The sequence below is a fragment of the Drosophila grimshawi genome, unplaced genomic scaffold (assembly GCF_018153295.1).
Source record: "Drosophila grimshawi isolate 15287-2541.00 unplaced genomic scaffold, ASM1815329v1 contig_1377, whole genome shotgun sequence".
NCBI lineage: Eukaryota > Metazoa > Arthropoda > Insecta > Diptera > Drosophilidae > Drosophila > Drosophila grimshawi.
Window position 1 is genome coordinate 11,638,400 of NW_025062900.1, and position 19,076 is coordinate 11,657,475.

Consider the following 19,076-nt stretch of genomic DNA (forward strand, 5'->3'; position numbering starts at 1 on the left):
ATAAGTAATTGTCTATATGTACGTATGTAAATGCTCGTAGCTACGAAAATGCTGTTAGAGTTGTAATTTTTAGTCTGACATTTTGTTTACTCTAGCAGTTTTTGCGTTTGCGGCAATTAAGTTGTAATTTGCATATTATAATCAAAAATATTTGCATCCACAGCAAAAATTTAAATTAAACTGAAAACTTGACATTTGGCAGTGCAAGCAGTGCACTGCTTACTGCAGTTTTCGAAAAGCTGTGCTCCACAGCCCCATAGCAAGCAGTGTGTGTAAGGTAGAGAACTTAGCTAAAGCTTAAGCGCATGAAATTGGGAATATTATTAGAAAAGTGAATACAACAAAATTTTCGAGACTATTTAGAATAATATTTTAGTTTCTTATGATAAATGTAAAAATATTAAACAATTAAATCTCTTACAATAGAAATATAGGACACCTATTATCGATTTAAAACTGCTGATATCTTACCGCAACTTCTTTAGAAGGTTCTCGATGAATATTATTCTAACTCGCTCGAAAAACTCGAAGACTTTGCATAGACCTATGCTTAAAAAGAGCTGCTCCTATGAAATCTTCATATATCGATCGAAGTAACTTGTTGTCTGTGCAATGGCTTGGGATTCAGTTTATTGACACGGTGGGAACGAGAGCTACAAAATAATTGAATGAACATATCAAATTTCAATCAGAGCTAAATCTTATTAAGTGCCCAACGGCCAAAAGAAAAAAGCAACAAAAATAAATGATATTAGGAGAACTAGAGAAGTTTTCACGCCTCTGAGCAACAGCAAGAATAACAACAACAACGTAAATGACGACAATAACACGCCCCGCAGCTAATCAGGATCTAATGGCGATAAATATTTCATTCCATATTTTTTGGCAGATCGCACGTACAACTCCCAAAGAGCAAAGTGCGGACACGCCTCATCTTTGATCTCATACTGTGCAGAGGCCAGTGATGTAATTTTAGCCACTTTTCGGCTGGGTCATTCATTTTTAAACTGTGACCCAATAATATTTAAAAAAATAAAACAAGCTTCGACATTTGCTTAAGCTTTTGAATTAAATAAAATTGTTTTTTTGCCCTAAAAGTTGCCCTAAATATTTTTCTTATGTTTTTTTATTTGTGAATTAACAGTTGATATTTGTTAATACTGATACCAATTCGTAGTCGCAATCGCCGTTTCAAGCATCATCAAGCCAAACACAAAGGTAGCATGCATCCGGCAACATCAGCAGGAGAAAAAACGCCAGACTAAATCTTCAATGCAGTCGACAATCGTGGAGACGATGACTATGATCAAACATACACATACAGGCACTGACCAGGCACTGGCCATTCAGGCAGTCCGCAAATTCACTAGTTGGTCGACTAAAGAAGGCAAATGCCTCTACCTCCACCTCAGTCTTTGCCTTTAACTTTTCCATTCCTGTGTTATGAATCGTTCAGTTTTAAACAACTTTTTGAGTACAACATGGGCGGGTGCGCCGCTAAAGATGGGGATGTGGTTGAAACTGAGGATGAGGATACGACTGGCTGCCATTATGAGTAATGGGAATAATGCCTGGCATTTGTTTACTTGCCGCGCTTCATTGCCGACATCCCAGAATATAAACTAAAGCCCTACAGACTGCGCTGCGTGTGCTCTATGGGTTTTTTTTTCATTTTTGTCTTTACATTGGAAGGGAATATACTCGCATGTGGTTGCATTGTGGTTGGGAAACGATTTTACAATGGGTTAGTCGAATGAGCAATGAGTAAACAGAAAGAGAGACATAACTTAAATTCAGACTTAGTTTATTTTATCTCCCCCATTAAGATATCAAGTTTTATACTGACTAAGATTAAGCTAACGGCTCTCTAACATTGCTTATAAGTAAATCAATAAATTAATCAAATTAAATAAAATACATTACAATACGCTCATACATTATCTTTAAATGATCAAAACCTCTCACGTCATTATAATATTTTGACCCAATTATAGCATTTCAACTTTAACTAACACTTTAGAAACTAACAAAATAAGCATGAACAAATTTTGAATAATCCCAAACAAATGGAATCTTTAAAGTCTCTTCTATGTCAACTCCCACACAAGCAATGACTTTAAAATATTTAGTGCTCTTAAGCAATGTACATATGGAAGAGAAAGCATAAACGCGCTCTTCCTCTCTTAAGTTGCAGCTTTCAAAACAAGAATCTTTGGCGGAGAAGAACATTTGTATGATTGCAACTTTCTTTGGGTAGACGCTTTTCTTAAAAGCAACGTGCCAACACAATGGTAACCTCAGTTAGTAGCCAACACGCGACGCGTTCAGAACGAGCAAACAACGAGCAACGACGAAGATATAGAAGAAGAGCTGACCATAAAAATACAAATAGTCTTAAGGATGAGAGCGACGAAAGAGAACTTTAAGTGAAGTGAAGTGCAGCAAAGCAAACACACATCGTACAAACTGCGATTTTTGTTATTGTTTTGGTAATTCAGAAATAATAATAAAAAAATAAAAGAAAAAACCGAAAAAGGGTAGCCACCGAAAAGCAAATAAAACTTAATGACCAGCTCACAAGTGGATAAACATTTTCAACAGCAACAGAAGAATCTGTGAAGAACTTCATAGGTATGTGAACTCTAGCTACTTGCACACACAATACTTTAGAAATATTTAGATATAGAAGAAAAGGCGCACTCATTAGCGTGGTATTGTCCATAAGAACTCCTTTCGCAAACTATCCATGGAAAATTCTTGACTGCGGTTTCTTTTTCTACTTGACTTGGTTTTTTTTTTCTCTTACTATTTTTTGCATTTTTGGCATGCAAAATGCAGAAATTTAATAAGCGTTTTCCGCGACTTTTTCTCCGTACGAGAATGCGACCTGGTCGTATTTCTGCTAACAGTTCTTTTTTTTAGTGTGTGCGTGTTGTTTGTTGCGGTTGCGTTGCACAAACAACACTTAGAGGCTTTAGATTCTTGATGCATTGTCCAGGGAATGGATTGGGAGAGGGGGAATTGGTGAGCAACTGAAATTCGCTTGCTAAAATATTCAGTCAGACGTTGGCTTGTTCGTTCTTTTGGCTTGAATTGCGGCACTTTTGCGGCAACTTTGCAAAAATTCTTGGAGTTTGTTTGTGCAACGTGTTGTGGCGTGTTAACGGTATTGTTTACAATGTTAATAGAACCCCAGTGCTGGGTGGCAACTTAAATAAATAATTGAGACGCAGAACGACAGCCAAAACGATTTGCGTCGCTGCACACAGAAAAGCAAACACACACAGCAGAGGCAGTTAAAGAAAAGGCCGAGAAAACAAATGACTTAGGAAAGAAACTTGCAAGAGAATCTTTAAATTGTGCGGGCTTAAGGGCTAGAGTCTGCGCAGAATAATTGCTAAGAAACATACATATGTAAGGCATACACCATCCACTTACTGAATCAATCAACTTTGTGGCTTCAGCAACATTTATCGAAATATTTAAGCCAACGGTTGATACAGGAAATAAAAATTTGAGCCTTTTTTTTAGATTTATTATATTAAATATTTATCTACATATTTATTAAACTTAACGCTACTTAACGCCATAATACTAGTCTGTCTTATTGAAGAGCTTTTTTTACTGTTAAAAATTGCAAGCAAGACAACAAACTCTTCAGATCGTATCATTCATTAATTCCAACTTCATGCGAATCTGCACAAATTAAATAATATGCCAAGCAATTAAATCAGAGTTGAACGGCAAAGCAAAGATGAAAAGAAAAAAAATTATCAAAAAGAAAAAGGTTATAAGAAACTGACTATTTATTAGAGATGAGAGTTGAAAAGAACTGCAAGCACACACTTCTCTCACCGTTTGTATCTCTCTCTCTATGTATATATCTGTGTTGCGGGGCATGCTAATGATGTAAGTTAAACATTTAACTGTTAAAAGTGCCGACAGCGCAACAAGACGACGACAAAAAATGTTGTGCGGCACCAGTGTGCCACAGAAAATGAGCCGAAAGCGACGAGAAAAGTATAGATCTCATAGACTCCCAACTCCCGACACGCAGCTCAAAGTTCGAAGACAAAGTCTTTGGCTTAAAGTCTGATCAAAGCCGTTACAATGGTCGCAGAATGCGGCTAAGAAACGCAGTCGAGTTGCTAGTCAACAAAAGGGTTAAAAAACAAATGAAGTGTGTGTGTTATTTTTGTGTGTGAGTGTGTTCGGTCGGAGGAGCATGTGAAAATGTAGGTTGCATTGGCAATGAGTGAAAATGTTCACGATAATCTTTCCAGAAATTACCGTTTTATTATTGTTTTTGTTGCTCTTGTTGTTGCTGCTGGTGTTGACAAAGCGGCAACTAGTTGCTGCTGCCGCTTCTGTTGCTGGTGTTGTTGCTGGTGCTGTTGCTCTTGCTGTGATTACAGCTGCCGCTTAATGATCATCATTAGATTGCATGCCCCGCACTTAAGGGGTTCTTTTACAAGAGTGCCGTGACAACATGCCATCCACAATCTACAAAAACAACAGCTCCAATAATATTTGATAATGGAAAGCGGAAGCTATAAATGAAGCCAAAGTGAACGACATTTGTGTTTGTTAGTTAGTCAGTTAGTTAGTTGCTTGTTCGTTACATTAGACCATAGAATTTTTTAATTGCCAGCAATTGACTAGCGGAACGTCGCTGGGTGCACTGTTCAAAATAATTACCTACCTTTTCAAAACTACACACTTACTGTTAACCAATTACTAGCTGAATTTTCTCAATTTTCCACTAATTCCATCCAGTATTTAAGAGTTATACTTTTTTAAAATAGTATTAGGCGATGAAATCTCACCATTTAGTAAGCGCACAGTTCACCACAGGACTTTTATCCTAATCGGAAACCTTTCTAAAGTATTCGTGTTAAGCTGTCGTAATAGTTCTCTCAGTGTGCAGAAGAATCATTATTATAATGGCAAACAGGCAATAAACTGTAACAGGCCAGCAGCTGCCGGCTACATTTTACGAAGCATTGCCAATCTTGAGTCTTGAGAAGTCTCTGTTGGGGGGAGTGGAAGTTCCCTAAACATTACCTCAAGGTCAACTGCAGCGAAATGCTCTAAGCAAAATTCCTTTTTGGCAATGAGCCGAAGCTCAGTTACCGCTCACATCTGATATGCTTAAAAGGCCAACACACAAAAGCAGACCGAAACAGAACACAAGATATAGATGAGCCGCACGTAATCTGATATCCCAAAAAAACGAAAAAAAAAAAAAAAGAGTTAGTTTGCCATGTGAGGAGAGGGTTTTCTTTTCAACTCGAGTTCTTTTTTGTTTTGCTATCAAAACAGCATCAGCAATACACACACATGCTGCCATCCAAAGGAACTGGCCAAGACAACTAGTTGACAAAGGGGATAGGAGGGGAAGGAAGGGGGCTGTGCAGCGGCTGCATGCACAGTTCCAGGTGAGTGCACAGAAAAGACTGTGCGGTAACAACAGTGAGCGGAAGAGATGACAACCAGGTGCATGCAACGCGTACATATAAATCAAGAGCTGCTCGACACCAGAGTACAGCAGAGAAGTATTTTTATATATGTAGAAAATTTAAAACTACAAAACCACTCATCGGTCTCCACGTTAATTATGATTGGAATGTCGACTGCTTTAGATTATGTGTAGCTTATATAGAGATGTAATTCAATTTTTCAAAATCCAAATATTAAATATTATACTAAGCAGATCTACGAAAATATAAAGTATAGAATTAATTTACAGTTATTCATAGCAAATCCATTTTTTATATTTTTACATTTCTGTAATTTCGTCATTAAGGTAATAACAATATCTAAACGTTTTCATAAATTACATACAACTCCTTGTAATAATAAACTTAAGATCAATAGCTAAACGCTTTCATAAATTACAAACAACTGCTTGTAATAAATCTGCAGCCTCAAAGTTCGCCTAAGTTGTGGCTGAAGATACTACATAAATTGTATGCGCATGGATGTTATTGTCTTTGGTTGGTACTGACAGTTAAGCAGCTGTCAGTTATTTATCAGAACTGTCTGCGTATACCATTTATGGACTAGAGAGTTCTCTAGCTGATAATAAAATCACAAGTCACGCAAATTTGGTTAGCCAGTAGGCAGTTGTTGTTGACTAACGGCTTTTGGCCATGTTTACAAGTCGCCCCGACAAATGTGCCCGGAAACTGTTGAGCCGCATACATTCTCATACGAATTTGCATAGCCAACAGACTTGAAGGAAAAGGGAAAATGAAGTACTTTAAGTTGCACTTTGATAACGTGCATTGTTCCTAGGCCCACAAACATACTCAACCGAGTTCTAAAAAAAAGTTAAAACAAGTTTGCAACCTGACGAAGAGCTGGAAGAGCTCGAAGATCTGGTAGAGCCGTAGCAACTACCTGAGGCAGACGTTTGGGTCGTTGGCTTCAGAGCTTGCAACTTGGCTCCAAGTCGCATTAAATTCAAATTGCCAACTTGAGACAAAGTTTGTGCTCTAAGTTTTTTGTTTCTTTGCTTTTTTTTTTGCAGACATGATTTATGCTTTGATAAATTTGAAGTCTATATTAATCGGAGCTGTCAGGTTGACAATTTTATTATAATGCGAAACGAGAATCACGAACTGTACAAAAAACAGCAACAACAATTTGGCTTAATGACCTAGTACAAAGCAACTGACAAAATTTATGGGCAAAAGAGCTGAAAATGGCCAATGAACTTAATGCTCTGGGTACTTAATGTGGCTTAGAACTTGGCTTCCTCTGTGACTCTGTGACTCGCTGTGAAAGGTGTGTGTGTATGTGTGTATTTTTAAGCGGGTCCAGAAGCACTTTTGTGTTGGAGTCGGAGTGCCTTTCCATTGCAATCACTTTATTGTGCAGTTGTTCTAATTTCATGTACCTGGCGACTTTCACCCAACCAGTCAAAGCCCAAACTGTTGGCCATATGCAGCGTCCAGATCTGCGCCCAGCCCTATGGACAGTTAATTAAACAGAACACGTGCCAAGCACACACACCTATTCCCTATAATTATATTTAAGAAGTGTAGCATCTGATTTAAACACCTCACGGTTCACAGAAAATTCAGTTGCTTCTTTTGAGCGCTGACGGTAAAAATATTCGGTTAGATCAGTGAATGAGACAAAGTATTTTAAGAAAAAGAAAATAGAAAATATGATCTACTAAGAATATGTGATCTATTAAGATTAGCGGGGAGTACAAAAACTATATCATAAGATAATTAAACTTCTTAGAAATTTGACTGAATGCAAAATGGGATTACATTTATAAAGTATAAATTGATGTAATTTTACATTAAAATTCATATACTCTTTTTTATTGAGAGCACAAATTCTTCGAAATTGCATCAGTTTGCTTTGTTGTTTATCGTTCATTTCTTTTCCTAACTTCCGCTTGGCAAAAAAAAGAAGAAAAAAAAAGACAATTAAAAAGAAGAAAAAGAGCTGCAAAAGTCTGCGATGCGATCACTGCAATCGCTGATGATGAGGTGCATAAACGACGCCCATTTATTGAACCCTGGAGGCTTTAATAGCTTGAGACGCGAAGTTTGCCGCTGTGGCTGTTACTCGTGTGGATTGATTGGTGGCGGAGAGTAATAGCGGGGTGAATTGTATGAAACATGTTTGCCTGCCAACAAATGACTGGCATTTGTCTGACATTCTAAAAGGGAAGCAAGGGAAGCAGACGATCAGACAGACAGCCACGCAAAAGTTGCATCCATTGAGTTCGACATGAAAATTGCTCACTGGGTAAAAATGAGTTCGTCGTGGTTGCTGTTCTTTTTAATTTGCACGCAGAATAAATTTAAGAAGCCACACATGTACGGGCTGGGTGGCCTTTTACTTTATGGTCAGGTGTGTCTACAAACCAGCTCTCGTAATGGTCACTCTACCCTAAACTGTGAGCACGCGTGGGCAACAAATTGTTTTGGCACACTATGAAAAAAAAAAAACAAGAAAAAAACGAGCCAACAGCAGAAACAACAATAGCAATAGCAACTGGCACAAGTTTCACTCGATTCGAAATGGCCAAGTTAGAAATGGTGTAAAGTAAACAAAGTAAAAGAATAGCTAAAGAATTCTTGACTAGTCAAGATCTTATTATTCATATGCTTATGCCACAGATCATTCACTGATTTCGATTTCCGCTGCCAGCTCGAGTGCTCCAGTCCGACTTCGATTTGCAAAAAGTGAAAATGTAGGCTTAGGCATTGTCTATTATTATCTTGCCTGAGATTTACATAATATGAACTCAAGTTGCAACTAGGTGAAAGTTTTTTCTTTATTTTTTTGCGCCACAAATTATAAGTTAGAACGCAATATGCCCAGTAGCCAGTTGGGTGCTGATTAGAGCCCAGTTGTATGCGCCTTTCACAAATCATCGTTGAAGTCCAAGACGGAATAGAGAGCACAGCCCCCTACAAAAAAAAAAGTGGCTTGAAACACAAAATTCTGTCAGTGGGGCGTTGCTACTGTGTCAAATAGTCAAATCGAAACGATTGCTGCACAACAACAAGAGTATCTGTCAGATACAAGATACAAGTGCTCAATAGCAAATTTATTGCCTGGAATTGATGTCGCGCTTGAGAATTTATAGCTCTGCTAGTTTTTTGATATCAAAATACGAAACAAGAAGCTTTGTTTGTCCATTTCCTTCTTCTTATTGTTATTTTTCTGCTGCTGTAGATTGGTAAATTGGTTTATGGGACAGCTGACTAAGCTGCATTTAACTAGGTTGATTTCTTTGGTGGGTCTGAGAAAAAAACATAGAGTTGACTGTTTGAAACTGAAGTTACTCTCACTCAATTCGTGTTTGATTCTGATGAAGATTCTTTATAATATAATTGACTTTACACATGAGAAATTATTTAGAAATCAAAATAAGTAGGTATCGTTCTAGTTTATGGCTAATAAGAAAAACTTTTGGATAAAATACAGCCGATCTTAAGATGCATTGCAAATTATAGCTCTCGGAAGCATATAAAAAATGCTAAGTTTAATTATTGGCTCTTAATTGTTTTAAAAGAAAGTGAGGAGAATCGCACACAGTTGTTCAGCCTCATTAAAACTCTCTACAGCTTTTTCTGCATTTTATTCTAATATCCAGAGATTTTCCATTGACCTGCTCACTGTCGATTTCCCTATGCAATAATTAAATGATGACACTGTTCTTAATTTAAACCGCCAATTGCCCAGCTGGACGCTTCAATCTTTTGGCAAAATCTAAACTTTACTTTTAATTACCTAATAATAATCTGAGCTTAAGACACTTAATTAACCACTTTCCCCGGCAATAAGCTCGAAGACACAATAAAAATTAATTACTTTATTAATTTGTCTAGCATTTCTCACAGTGTATTCCTTGCTTTTGTCGAAAATTATGTTGTTGGGGCGTAATTGTTGGCCCCGTTACAATGTTGAGTTGAGTTCTTGGACACCCGTGAAAGACAATTGCTCCCACAGCCTCGACAAACAGCTTTCTTTGATGTTTTGGTTTGGGTTTTGTATTGCTTTGCATTGCATTGTTTGTAATAACTGTAATTTATTTATGAGCTTTATACACACGTTCTGAATACTCATTTGAATTGTATCTGGCAGTGCGTTCCATGCGCGCTAGTAATCCACAATTCCTTTAAAGCATGATTTATCTCGCGCGGATGCAAATTGCGTTAAAGAGCTGTAATTAAGTCGAAAGAGTTTTCAAGAAGCTATCCACCAGCAGTGCCAACTGCAATTTCCGCCGTGAAGAAAGTGCCAAATTAAGTATTTACCAACTTTTAGCCCTAGGCCAACAGCTGCGTTACTTTATTTTTATTTCAGCTCACTTTTCAGACAATCTCTTAAGTCAGCAGAGAGAGACAGAAAGATCGTACTTAACTGACTTCAAATTCCAGCTTACTCAATTTTGTTTGATTCTGGCGTCTTTTCATGGCCAAGTACGCTTTGTTGGCATGCAAATGAGAGCCAAGTGAATTCAATTAAAAGACCCAAAAACAGTAGACAAAATCAAAATCAACTGCAGTGATTTATTGTGTGAAACTGAAACTGCTTCTTTTTTCTCGTTTTCAAGTTTAGCTACTAGCGTGAAAGTTTCAGCGCCGGTTCAGGGGCTTGACATTACGATAATAGCTTGATTTAAACTTGTCATGAGAACGAAGCACATCAACCGAGTTTCTGCTCGTATGCCAAGCCATCAGAGGAGCTCCAATTAAGCGAACTTCTTGCTCATGTCACACTTTCTGTCATTTTCAGTGGGTCTGGTAAACACATCAAGTGGCTTGTAACATTTAGAATATTTCACTTATATGCACATCACATAAAGTATATATTTATTCTATTATTAGAGGTCTTGTAATATCTCTTAGGCTGGTTTAGCTTTCAGCCTTCTTCATCATTCTTTTTCAAGTATTCTGAGTACTGCCTTCCCATTTCTGGCAACTCATTCTTGTAAATTGAAAGTTTTATTAGCTTCTGAGGTATTATTAAAATATTCCTGATAGTGTCTGATTAAATTCTTTAATTACTTCTGTCTACATTTGTTTTGGCACTTCTGAGTAATGATAATCTATGGAGCAGATAGAGCATACCATATCGGTTTACTGAAATCGAAACGCTCGATGTTCCTTCTGTCATGCTTTGAATTTGCATGCAACTTTGTCGAGTCTGTCGGCTAATCACGTTCTTAATGAAAGTGGATGTTGTGGTGCATGAGCCTGACCAGTTGTGGTCGTGTGGTTTCGTTCTGGAAATGTTAAGACGGTTTTGGTTTTGGTTTGGTTTTGGGCTCTTTCACTGGCAGTGACCGCCATTTGCTTTGGCGTTGTTTGTTTTTCACGTTTGTTTATTTGTTTGTTTGGTTTTTCGCATGCAACTCTTGGCAGGGGAGACACGTCCGAGTGTGAGTGGTTCTTGATGCTGTGTGCTGATTCTGGGTACCAGTTTCTTTTTACTCTTTTTCTCTCAGCTTTTTTTCTTTATTAATTTATTTTTTTTGTCGTTTTGTTGATCAATATTATTTATAGCAGCGGTTCGTGTCAAGAACTGAGTTGCGATTTTAATTAATGGCGTGTTCCCAGCGTTTCCGCTGAAGAGAAGCTGCTTGCCATAATTTTCCTGTCCTATTTCTGTCCTTGCGCACCAATTTGCTTAGAATTTTATGTGAGAATATATGTAAACAAAGCTATAAAGTTGTGGGAAATATTGCAATTAGAGCAACGAATAATAAAACTAACAAGTGTGGGTCAGAAGTGTGGGTCAGAAGTGTGGGTCAGAAGTGTGGGTCAGAAGTGAATTGAGAATGAATTAACTCGTATGATTTTCCAATATAGCATATATAATTCAACACATTTTTTAATCGAATCTCAATTGTGAAACTAAACGAAATTTACGTTACTTAAATAACATTTCTGTGGAGAAAACAAGCGTATGAATAAACATACGAAACGGCTATGGTTTCTATGAAATTCATGGGCATGATAAAATTCAGATGTTTATCTAAGTTTCAAGATGGTTTCAAGCATTACAACCAGTTCAAAGTTTGCATATAATATAAACACGTATTTGTGCCTGTCCAGTCATTATGATATTATAATATTTATACAGTACTTTTAAAAGGCAGTCACTCACCTGACCTTAAACCCCTCTCTCCTTACACTGTAAAATAAATAAAATTCTTGGGCAATTTAAATTGAAAGAGAGAAAGTGAGGATTGGACATAAAAAAGAGATTACAACCAAAATGCAGAGTGTGAAGAATTCCAAATAGTGGAATGTAACTAAATAAATTCCATGTTGCATTGAATCAAACTATTACTCAAATTTATATGAACTTAAGATCAATTTTTGAACAGTGTATCTCTATTGTTTTGACTTACAGCTAACAACAAACGGTGACTACAAATTTCTTTTGTATTATGCTTTATTAAAAGTGTGGCAGAACTTTGGCAACAACAACCACAACAACAACAACAACGACTACGACAACGACCTGTATCATTTGCTCATTTGTTAAGTGCTGCTCCATGGCACGTCAACAATTGTGCGGGTAATTCCAACTGGTTGAATTCAGTATATGTCTGAGCATGAGCTGGCCACCAGTTGCCGGCAGACGCTTCGATTCGCTTGTCATTGGAAAGTTGCCGCTGCGTGACACACATTTCACGTATTAGACACGACCCCAGCTGTAGTTGTGTAGCCGAAGCTGGACCTGGACTTGGAAGCTGAACCTGGAGCCAGACTAGTTGGCTATTTTTGCTTAGAAAAAGAGCCGAGCCACTGAGCATAGCCCGCACTCTAAACAACTTAAAACTTAGACTCAGACTCCGAGTCGGAGTTTAGTTGGAGTTGGAGCCGGTGACGTTTGTTGCACCCCCCTCCTCCACCTCGTTGGATTATTCATGCGTGCAACGGCCCACAGCAGCGGAAGAAGGAGAAGTGAAACGAAGATGACACTGCGTTTAGTCAGCATATTATCGGTGGCATTCATTTCTATATTGCCCGCACAGTTGGATGCATTTATCACGCAGAATACAGGTGAGCTTCGAACCCCCACAGCCCCCAAAAAGCGAAACGGTAACATGCGTGAAAATATTGGTAACAGTTAAAAATAGAAGAGAAAACCACATTTGCTTATTTTAGTCTCAATTTGTGTCATTCAAACTTTGAAACTTGTGGTTTAGTTAAAGTTCAACTCACTTAAGTCTGAACTTCCCTTTAATTTAAATTAGTGAAATTATTCAACTTTAACGGAAATCTGAATCAGTTTTTTGTTAAGTCAACGTTTAAGAGAAAGACTAAATTGGAGAGTGGTTTTTTTTTGTATAATAAGTTGCGTTGGACATCTGATACTAGAGTGTTTACAATGGATATTATATTATATTGACAATTTTCAAAATTTAATGAGCTGTAAAATGTATCTAGTCAAAAAATAGTCAAATCTTTGTTAAGCATATACTCTTGAACTTTGTCAATTTGTAAACAAAATGATTATGGGTGAAATCAAATTTAAAGAAATTATTTAACTTAACATAATCCTAAAAGATTCTCGTATACCAAAATGTATCCCAGTTGGCTTTACTCGGAGAAATGTACATTGTATAAACCCATAAAACATTTTAAAACTATTCATGACTCTGTACTGTTCACATCATCGTTCTAAAGCTTGAAATCGCGTATATAAACAATATACAATTTTAAAAGTTAGTTTGTTAAGAGAGTTAAAACATCGCTTTTCAATATGTGGGCACAAAAGTATAATCTTCAACCGGGACAGGAGCAGTTGGCGTACCAGACAACCGTTTACTTGCCCATACCACAACAGAGCATTGTGCCAAACACGACTGTGTTGAATATGCCATCGATGGCACCAGCACAGGGCTTCATAATGGTCACCAGTCCACAGGGAAATCAAGTGTATCCGTATATGTGGCAGCAGCCTATGATGATACAATCTAGCGTGCGACACGACCTGCAGCCCGAGCTGCAGAACCAGCAGCTCCAGTGTGAATATGCCCAGGGTGGTATTGAGGCTGTACAAGACCAGGAGCAGGAGCAGTTGGAGCAGTTGGAGCCGTTTGAGCATCTGGAGCCTGCTGTGCTGTCAAAGAAGCCGCATTTTAAGAAACTTTACCGCTATGGTGCCTCACCGGAGATGATGATATCGGGAGCCGCATTTCCTTCATATTATGCCGATCCACAAAAGCTAATGAATCGCTACCATGTGGATCAGTAGCGTATTCAGGCAGGAAACTGCTTGAATTTCTTGTCTCAATAAATTTAGAGCATTTTAAAATCCATATTGTTGAGCTCTTCCTATTTTATTTTTTTCCTATCACCCAACATAAAGGCTGTCATCATAATGGCACCTGGTATGCGGACAAATCGGTGGTGCCCAGCATGGAAAAATGCCTCAACTGTCAGTGCAATCGAAAGACTCTCGTCTGTCGATTAAAAGTTTGCCCGGAGATGCCAATGCCACCGCCACGTGGCTGTGTCGTGGTGCAAAAGAAGAACACCTGTTGCCCCTATTTGTCGTGTGCCCGATTGGATGCCTTCTACAAGATACCCACCAAGCGACGCATCATCGCCTATCTGGATCACTATGAGCGAGAGTCTATCGATCGGGTGGTCAATGACAATATGCTACAGAGGCGCTCAGATGACTCGGACGTCGAATTGTTTGGTAAGTATAAAGCAAAGGACGTCGCTATGCAAATTATTAACTAATTTGTTTGTTTGTTTTCTTTAGTGTGTGTAAAGAATGGAACTGTGTACAAGTCGGGATCGGCAATGTCCTCATCAAATCTGTGCAGCTATTGCTACTGCATTGGTAAGTGAAATATCATGGAAACTTATATGTGAGGAATAAGAAGGTGTCGCAATTGGGGGCGCCAGCTAGTGGGAATCGAAGCATGAAGTGGAAATAATAAGTAATATCAGTAAATGAGACCTGGAAGTGGCAAAATAAATTAGGAGCAATCATTGGAGAAACTAAATAACACCAGAACAATATATGGCAATTGAAAATAAGAACATTATATATAGAGTATACGTGGAAGATTATGTAGTTAATATCTAGCTAATTAAGACTTCATGGTAATCCATGCAACTAAATTACTCTGCAATTTGTACACTTTATAAGCGAAAATAACAACTGGCTCCTTATTTTATATATTACTGAATGAAGGAGAGAAAACTTAATTATAAAATGAAAAGATTATATAAAGTGAAAATGTTATCTTTATTTGAATTAAAGTAGATTTTAAAATATTGAATATATTGTCCCCATAAGAGACAAAATACATTTCTTATCTACAGTACAGAATGATAGAACAGTATGTAAGACCATTATTTGGGTATAATATTAATGATTGATTAATTGCATTTCTTACTATGTTTCCCAGGGGGTAGTGAAAAGTGTGTCAAGCCCAAATGCATGTTGCCCGTGGACGGCTGCAAGCCGATATTTGTCGACTCCACTTGCTGCCCGGTGAGGTACGATTGCAGCAGCAAGACTTCGGGCAAATCGTCACAGGAAGTGCGCTATCGAAAGAACTCCAATAAGCACTTCCAGCGCATGTCGCAGCGATTGCAACGGAATCGCGGCTGCACCGTAGACTCCCAGTTCTATGCCGAGGGACAGAAGATGCGTTCGGATGCGGACAGGCCGTGTGACATATGTTTCTGCATACGCGGCACAAGACGCTGTGCGCCCAAGAAATGTGCTCCAGCTTTGAAGAATTGCATTCCGGTGGTGCCGAAGGGTCAGTGTTGCCCCTCCAGTTACGATTGCGGCAGTCAGCGGGATTATCGACGTTCGCAGAGCTCACGTCAATTTAATTTGTACAATCTATTGTTTGGCAAGGAGGAGCAGGACTTGGAGGCAGGAGCAGCTGCGACGCTGATGCCACAAAATTCAATGGCCGAGCATTATCCACTGGATCGTCATCCCACCGAGCCGCCCGTGGGCGATGCCCTTCTGGCAAGCAGCCAGAAGAGCATTTTTGATACTTTACGCGAAGGTCTCGAGTTCATCGATGGCAACAACAATAAAATGCTGGCCAACAACATGGACTTGGTGGGGCGTCCATCGAGCACAACAGCAATGCCCTCCATTAGTACGGAAGTTACGCCTGAAGCAAGCAGCACCACTGAGCTGAGTTTTCTAGACTTGCTGCTGGGACCCAGCACGGAAAATGAGGCAACCATCCCGCCAGAGTCAACAACGTCAAAGAAACCCATGTCCTGGGTAGATATACTGCTGGGTCCCGATGACGAGGAGATTGCCACAGTGACCACAGAGACCCTTGTGGATGAGAGCACAGAAATGCCAACCTCAGTTAGCACCACAAAGCATAGCATAGAACGCATTGCCGATGATTTCGATGATCATTTAGAGGACGGCGAGATTGCTGTGGGTGAACTACCAGCGGAGGCGCAACAAATTGTTCTCTCCAACACGGCAAACTGGCCATCACCTAGCACCACTGCTAAACCACCCAGTCTATTAAATGTTCTATTCGAAAATCTATCCGATATGCTTGATAATAATTTAACTAGCACAACAACAACCACAACAACCACAACCACCACCACTAGACAGCCCATTGTTTTCCATGCACCACCTATGTTTCGTCCGCTGGGCAGCAATAAACCACACCACATTCGCATTAACTCCAAGCTAGCCAATCTAACGGTCACACCACCCATGGTTGTGGTGACTAGTAAATATGGACAGCCAGTAACCTACAGAAATATGCCCAGCACCACCAGCACTACAACAACAACCACAACTACTTCTAAGCCAATACAAGCAGTTAGCACCACTAAAAAGGTGTCTACGACAAGCACAACTACACCGAAGCCCACAACAACAACCGCGAAGCCGAAGCCAAGCCGAACCACCAGACGAACAACCACAACAAGCAAACCGCCAACCACAAGCAAATCACCCACAACAACCAAGCCACCAACAACAACAACCACATCGAAGCCCACAACAAGAACCACCAAAACAACCGTCCGTCCTAGCTCAAAGCGCAACCAAACGGTTCACATAACAAGCACCACCAAACCGCTGATCATCAAAACGAATCCAACTATTTTGGAAGCAGAACCTTTGGATGACAACGATGACATTGCACCTACCTTGCCGCCCAGTTTGCCTAATCTTAAGATCATACCGTTTCTGCCCACGGATGCGGTGGATACAGCACCCCAGCTGCAACCACATGACAACTACAACCATCAAAATTACTATCAGCAACCACATGGATTGCATTCCTCGCAAGTGGCTTCCGATAAAATGGATATTGACATATTTGACTCGCCCTACGCTGATCAAACACAATCACACACCAACAACTACAACAGCATCAAAAACAACAACAACAACAACCAGAATGATCAGGCAGCCTATAAATACAAATTCAATGTGGAGGTGCCGACAGTTGAAACGGCACCCGAGCCTGTGGTGCAAGTGGGCGGCAAATACGAGGGCAGCGCTGGCTATGTGAAATACGATTTCAAAGATCAAGTGGTGCAACCGCCAGTAAATAGTGGCTTCTCACCACCCACCGAAACGGAGGGCGGCTTTATGCCCAAGGATCCGTTGGTCATCGATGGCGAAGTGCTGCAGGATCATGTGACATCGAATGTCCTGCTGGGCGATAACTATCATGTCACACAGCATCTGATTGATATAACAACACCTCAGGATGGCAACGATACGGCATCAATAGGTGAGCTCATTCTTCTTTTCCTTTTGGGGGGTTAACCAATTTTAACTTTTAGAGAGTACAGATTTAAACTGATATTATTAACCTTAACACCCAACATTTTCTTATAAATAGTCAACTTATTTAGTTTACCCTCTCTGTATTTGGTGTACCACAGAAATCACAACACCAGATCCCTTTAAGGATGTAATACACACGGAAAGCTCACCGAATCTCGACGCCCTCATTGAGGATCACCAGCACAAGAAACCACCAGCGCAACAGGAACAACAACAGGAAGAGCAACAAAAACAGCAGCTGCAACAACACATCGAGAGTGTCACTTACAGCATAAGCAAATCATCCGGCTCTAAAGCAACAGCAGCAACAACAGCAGCTGCACCAATAACAACGACAACCAAACAAACATCGCTGATAGATAAAAGTGAAATAAATAAACTGGATGAGCTGCTGAATGAACTGCTGGGCATGAATTTGCCCAGTCTAGCGGCGGCAACAGCAGCACCAACAGTCGACAGCAGCAGCAACAGCACAGTGCCGCCCTTCAAGATATTACCAACAGCCGCAGCCACAAGAGCAACCGCAGTGACTACAAGCACACAACGACCAACTGCCACGCCGCCAGCAGTACGTGGTCACAAAAAGGGCAACAAAACAAAGCAGAAGCCATCGGGCAATCGACGCAATCAGCCTACGACAATGACAACAAAACCAGTCAGAAACAAAGGTCAAATAGCCACGCGTCGCACTCCCGTTAGCAACAGCAACAACAATAACAACAGCATTAACAGAAATAGCTCAATGGCCACCGCAGCGCAGACAAATGCTAAAACCAAAAGTACACCACCAACTACATTAATAACATCATCAACGACAAAAACAGTAGAAGCAACAACAAGAACAACAGCAGCAACAAGCACAACAGCAACAGCAACACTTGCTACCAGCACAGTGCATCCATTTTTAATGTCGCCATTCGACAAATTGCCCTTCATGGACGCCAGCTATGAAGTGAGAGCGCAACAGCAGCAACAGCAACAGCAGCAACCGTTGCAGCAATTTCACCATTATCAGCATGCGCCAAGCAGCAGCAGCAGCAGCACAACCACAACAACAACAGCAGCAACACCAATCGCAGATGCAAGTGGTGCCACCAGGGTGGGTGGTGCAAGCAGTGGTGTCGTCACTGCTGGTGACGGCCTTATGGATCCAACGGGCATACTAAAATTAGCTGGCTGCAATATATACGGTCGCATGTATCGCGTTGGTCGCATTATAGTCGAGTTATCCAATCAATGCCTTGAGTGCAAATGCACCGAGGTGGGCGTTAAATGCGGCCCATTAGACTGTTAATTTAAGCAACCCCCTCCCACTTTCCAATCCACCCCTCCGCTTCGGCGTGCGTGTGTGCTTAACATTTAAGCCATCTCTCTCATTTGCCTACTTTCCACCTAAGCTCTTAATTTATGCACATAGCACTTAGTTACTTTTAAGCTATCCGCTCTTTAATGTAGTCGTAGGCTAGTTTTAGCCCACAAATTGTAGCTTCCCTTAAGAATAAGTTGTATTATAGATTTAGCTATGCGCTTCAGCTAAATGTAATCAAACTTTTATTTAATTCAATGCATTTAACTCGTAATTTGAGTCTAAATACAAATTTATATTGAAAATAACTATAATGATAAAAACAACATAATAATTTTATTACATATAAATACTAAATTTAATACTAAATTGTTACTAATAAAGGTACATTTTTTAAAATAAAGATATCATAAATATAATAAACATAACAATGAACTATTTTACTCTTAGAAAATGT

At 39.6% G+C, this 19,076-nt stretch overlaps 1 protein-coding gene across 1 annotated transcript; it reads left to right on the forward strand.

The window, feature by feature from the left end:
* Positions 1-12,297: 12,297 nt before the first annotated feature.
* LOC6561405 (mucin-5AC) lies at positions 12,298-18,810 on the forward strand. The gene is made up of 5 exons (XM_001988432.2): positions 12,298-12,551; positions 13,864-14,199; positions 14,266-14,346; positions 14,921-17,257; positions 17,412-18,810. The coding sequence occupies exons 1-5, from the start codon at positions 12,416-12,418 to the stop codon at positions 18,605-18,607; spliced, it is 4,086 nt and encodes a 1,361-aa protein (XP_001988468.2). The 5' UTR covers positions 12,298-12,415; the 3' UTR covers positions 18,608-18,810.
* The last annotated feature ends 266 nt before the right edge of the window (positions 18,811-19,076 follow it).